Source organism: Trichosurus vulpecula, chromosome 8 (assembly GCF_011100635.1).
Source record: "Trichosurus vulpecula isolate mTriVul1 chromosome 8, mTriVul1.pri, whole genome shotgun sequence".
In the NCBI taxonomy this organism is placed as follows: Eukaryota; Metazoa; Chordata; class Mammalia; order Diprotodontia; family Phalangeridae; genus Trichosurus; species Trichosurus vulpecula.
Genome location: NC_050580.1, coordinates 45,773,953 through 45,779,659, shown reverse-complemented (window position 1 = coordinate 45,779,659; position 5,707 = coordinate 45,773,953). Strand labels below are relative to the sequence as shown.

At 37.2% G+C, this 5,707-nt stretch overlaps 1 protein-coding gene across 1 annotated transcript; it reads right to left on the bottom strand.

Moving 5' to 3' along the window:
* Window positions 1-4,482: 4,482 nt before the first annotated feature.
* LOC118829173 (olfactory receptor 13A1-like) lies at window positions 4,483-5,415 on the bottom strand. The gene has a single exon (XM_036736141.1). It carries the CDS (start codon window positions 5,413-5,415, stop codon window positions 4,483-4,485), a length of 933 nt encoding a protein of 310 aa, XP_036592036.1.
* Between the last annotated feature and the right edge of the window lie 292 nt (window positions 5,416-5,707).

Here is a 5,707-nt window from a genome sequence, read left to right as displayed (position 1 = left end):
TTCTCCTTTTTGGTAAGTGCTATCAACTATAGAGGCATTTAGGTGCTTGTCATTTGAGCATATCAAATGAGATAATAACTGTAAAGCACTTAACACAGTGCCTGACACAGTAAATGCTATATGAATGTTAGTGATGATGATCTTGATGCAGGACAGAGATTTTCTGGGAGGGGGGAAGGATACAATAGCACTCTATAATTTTCTTCTTTAGAATTACTACAAAGAGGTTTTTTATTATCTAGATTTGTGGAATGCCTTTTGTACTTGCAGAAACCTTCTGGTTTCCAAATGAAGATGAAGTTAAATTTTTCTATTCAATTCAATATATGTTTAAAGCATTATTAACTTACTGTATGAAAAACACTTGCTAGGCATTAGACATGCAACAATGAAAGATAAAACTGTCCCTGACCTCAGAGAGCTTAATTATTTTTTTTTCATTTTTTAAAATTTATTTATTTAATATATTCAGTTTTCAGCATTTATTTTCACAAGGGTTTGAATTACAAATTTTCTCCCCATTTCTACCCTCCCCCCACTCCAAGATGGCATATATTCTGGTTGCCCTTTTCCCCAGTGAGCCCTCCCTTCTGTCACCCCACTCCCCTCCCATCCCCTTTTACCTTCCTTTCTTGTAGGGCAAGATAAATTTCTATACCCCATTGCCTGTGTATCTTATTTTCTAGGTGCATGTAAAACCTTTTTTTTTTGTTGTTTTTGAACATCTGTTTTTAAAAACTTTGAGTTCCAAATTCTCTCCCCTCTTCCCTTCCCACCCACCCTCCCTAAGAAGTCAAGCAATTCAACATGGGCCACATGTGTATCATTATGTATAACCCTTCCACAATACTTATGTTGTGAAAGACTAACTATATTTTGCTCCTTCCTAAACCATTCCCCTTTATTGAATTTTCTCCCTTGACCCTGTCCCCTTTTGAAAGTGTTTGTTTTTGATTACCTCCACCCCAATCTGTCCTCCTCTCCATCATCCCCCTCTTTTTTTTATCTTCTTCCCTCTTCTTTCCTGTGGGGTAAGATACCCAAATTGAATACGTATGGTATTCCCTCCTCAGGACAAATCTGATGAGAGCAAGATTCACTCATTCCCCCCTCACCTGCCCTCTCCCCTCCTCCCACAGAACTGCTTCCTCTTGCCACCTTTATGCAAGATAATCCACCCCATTCTATCTCTCCCTATCTCCCTCTCTCAATATATTCCTCTCTCATCCCTTAATTTGATTTTATTTCTTTTAGATATCTTCCCTTCATCTTCAACTCACACCGTGTCTGCTCTCTCTCTATTTCTATATATATGTATATATACACATACATATATACATACATACACATTCACTTATATATATACATAAACACACACACACACACACACACACACACACACACACACACACACATATATATATATATATATATATATATATGCATATTCCCTTCAGCTACCCTAATACTGAGGTCTCATGAATCACACACATCGTCTTTCCATGTAGGAATGCAAACAAAACAGTTCAACTTTAGTGAGTCCCTTGCAATTTCTTTTTCTTGTTCTTTTTCTTGGTTACCTTTTCATGCTTCTCTTGATTCTTGTGTCTGAAAGTTAAATTTTCTATTCAGCTCTGGTCTTTTCACTGAAAAAGCTTGAAAGTTCTCTATTTTATTGAAAATCCATATTTTGCCTTGGAGTATGATACTCAGTTTTGCAGGGTAGGTGATTCTAGGTTTGAATCCTAGCTCCATTGACCTCTGGAATATCGTATTCCAAACCCTTCGATCTCTTAATGTAGAACCTGCCAGATCTTGGATCATTCTGATTGTGTTTCCACAATACTCAAATTGTTTCTTTCTGTTGGCTTGAAGTATTTTTTCCTTGATCTGGGAGCTCTGGAATTTGGCGACAATATTCCTAGGAGATTTCTTTTTGGGATCTTTTTGAGGAGGTGATCTATGGATTCTTTCAATTTCTATTTTGCCCTGTGGCTCTATAATATCAGGGCAGTTCTCCTTGATAATTTCTTGAAAGATGAAATCTAGGCTCTTTTTTTGATCATGGCTCTCAGGTAGTCCAATAATTTTTAAATTATCTTTCCTGGATCTATTTTCTGGGTCATTGGTTTTTCCGATGAGATATTTCACCTTGTCTTCCATTTTTCATTCCTTTGGTTCTGTTTTATAAAATCTTGATTTCTCATAAAGTCACTAGCTTCCACTTGTTCCAATCTAATTTTTAAGGTAATATTTTCTTCAGTCATCTTTTGGATCTCCTTTTCCATTTGGCTAATTCTGCCTTTCAAGGCATTCTTCTCCTCATTGGCTTTTTGGATCTCTTTTACCATTTAAGTTAGTCTATTTTTTAGGGTGTTATTTTCTTCAGTATATTTTTCAGTATTTTTTTGGGTCTCCTTTAGCAAGTCATTGACTTGTTTTTCATGGTTTTCTCGCATCCTTCTCATTTCTCTTCCCAATTTAGTTTAGAGGAATGGGGAGTGACCACTTGTGTAATACGTTGAAAAAGATGCATTGTCCTCAGTGACAGAGCTATATTTTTGTCAAGGTGAGATGTGGAAGGATTATTGGCTGAAAAGTTTGAGGATATGCAGGAAGCTTAGATTGCAGATTCAAGTCACCCTACTGTGAGCCTACAGTTATCAAAAATCCTCACAGATTTTGACTATTGTCACTTTTTTGTTTTTCAAATCAGCCAGAATACCTATTTACTTAAAAAAGATATATAATAAAGTAATGTAGCTTAAGTGGATATTCTCAATTAAAAGAAATGGAAAACTTTTTACATAAATAAAATTGTATATTAGAATTCAAAAAGTAAGCAGGATGACTAATAGTGCAGTATATGTATAATTGAATGTGCAAGGCTATGGTGAGTCAATGTTTGTAGTTTAACTGGGTAAGAGTAGGTTTGAAAAGACTATGGTGGGGAGTATGGGGAGGAGGGAGTTTTATTATTGCATTTGCACTATATGCAGAAATACTTGATGACTAGTCCTGCAGAGCTGATATAACAGGAGATATGTTGCTACAGCATGTTCTATCTCTAGACCTAAATTAGTAATAGATTCAGTTATTTCTCTTCTGAGTTCAAGCTGTAGTTTAGAACCTCAACAATTTGGATTCTGTGACTCTATAAGGTCTCTGACTCCTGGATAGGGGCAGAACTCATTTCTCTTGGCTTCCGGGAGTGAAATGAAGACACAGCGAAATGATGCTAAACAGATTACTGAGCTCTACACAGTTTCTTCCCCAGGTAGGCTTTGGCTCCTTGTTTGAAGGAACAAGCCATGTGTCTCTGTGCTTATGATTTCTGGATTACAGGAGTTTGGAGAAAGGGTGAAAGTCTATTGAATGGAAGTCTGATTTACTTAAGGTTTCATTTCTAACATTGTCCTTAATTAAGAGAACACATCATAATTTTTTAGAGCACAAGAAACTCCTCCTCAACACTTAGAATGGTGCCTAACATATAGTAGGAAATTAGTAAGTATTATTTGACTGAGTGACTTTCCAAAGGTTCTAGATCTTCCCTTTCTAGAAAGAGTATCCAAAGATTCATTGGTCCTTCCACTCTTTATCTTTATCATATTTTTCCATCTTCCAATATTTTAACATGGTTTATGATTTACCCTTGTTCTCTCCAGATTCTTTATCCTTGCTTTGCTTTCTCTCTGAAGCACTTATTCCTTTATTTCAAGGAAATCTATTCTCTCTGGAGAGTAGTCATTCCCAGATCCCTGAAACTGAGTGTTATCTTTCCTGGCTTTGATCCTGTATAATTTTTTGCTTACACTTCTCATATGTTCTATCACAGAATTCCATTTATATTTGTGCATATTTTGTCAGGATGTAGGAGACAGACTCATCTATATAAGGACTTGCATAGGAATGTCAATTTTCATAATCTCCATTCAATTCAATACAATTCCACAAGAATTTATTAAGCACCTTTTAACTGCTAGGCTCTAAGCAAGGGACTAGGAATAGAAAGACAAGAATCAAGATAGTCTGCTCCCAAGGAGTTCACATTTACCAAAGAAGATGAAGTTTATACTTATTTCATTTTTTTACTCTTTCATTTAATTTTTCAGTTAAAATTATTTGCTCTTCCTCTCACCCACCCTTCTATTTAAGGGGGGGAAAGCAAAATGTTTTCAGCAAATATTTCTAGCCAAACAAAATAAATTCCCATATTGTCCCTGTCCAAAACTGTAGGCCTTGTTCTCAATCTTAAATCTCTTTTTCAGGAGGTAGGTAGCATGGTTCCTTCATTAATCCTTTGGAATCATGGTTGGTCATGGCATCGATTAGAATTCTTAAATCTACTTAAGTTTTTGTCCCTAAAATGTTATTGTCTAAAGTATCCTCCTGGTTCTGTTTATTCCACTCTGCATTAGTTGATACAAGCCTTCCAGTGTTTCTCTGAAACCACCCCTTTTTCACTTCTTATAGCATCCTTTAATTTTTGAAGAAAGGGAGGATTTTTCTCAGGGCCTGTTTGACCTCCTTGTTTCTCAGAGTGTAAATCAGAGGATTTAAGGTGGGGCTTAACATTGTATATAGCACACCAGCCAATTTACTCTTTTCTGGGCTGTAGCTTGAGACTGGGCTTATGTAGGCATAGAATACAGAAGTATAATACATGGACACCACAATAAGATGGGAAGAGCAGGTGGAGAATGCTTTCTTCTTTCCTTCTGTTGTCCTTATTTTCAAAATGCTAGAGATAATTAAACAATAGGAAACCAATGTCAGTGCAAAGTTCAGTATTCCATAGAAGGCATCTGCCAGGACAATCATGATTGTATTCACATATGTAGAACTGCAAGAGAGAAGCAAGAGAGGGGGAATTTCACAAAAGAAATGAGTAACAATGTTGGGTCCACAGAAAGACAAGCGAACCATTAGACTTGTGTGTATTGCAGTATTGATGGCACAGAGGCCCCACACTCCAGATGCCAACACACTACAGAGTGTCTTGCTCATCATGGTGCCATAGTGTAGGGGATGGCAGATGGCCACATAGCGGTCATAAGACATGACAGTGAGCAGAAGCAACTCAGATGATGCAGACCAAGTGAGAAAGTAGAGCTGGGCCATGCAGCCTCCAAAGGAGATGGTATTTTTCTCTGAAAGCAGCCCTTCTAGCACTTTGGGAAGAATGGAAGAGGTGCAGATGATGTCCATTGTAGCCAAGTTAAAGAGGAAAAAGTACATGGGGCTATGGAGGCTTGAGTTGAATATGATAGCTATGATGATCAGGATGTTGCCAGTGAGGGCCACCACATACAAGAAGAAGAAACAGATGAATAAGGGAACCCGAAGTTCAGGGTGTTCAGAGAATCCTTGGAGGATGAACTGAACTGTCTGTGTCTCATTGATCATAGCCATCTCTGTGGGAGAGTTTTCTGAATGAAGCAAGAGATCCTTGAACTCTGGGTAGCTTCATGAGCTATATAATAAACAATAATATTAATGACAACCATGATGATGAAGATGATGATGCTAAGACAATAAAGAACTAACATTTATATATTGCTTATTATGTGCCAGGCACTGTGCTAAGCACTTTACAATTATCATCCCATTTGATCCTCCCAACAGCCTTGGGAAATAGGTGCTATTACTCTCCCTATTTTACATATGAGGAAACTGAGACAGACAGAGGTTAAGTTACCTGTCC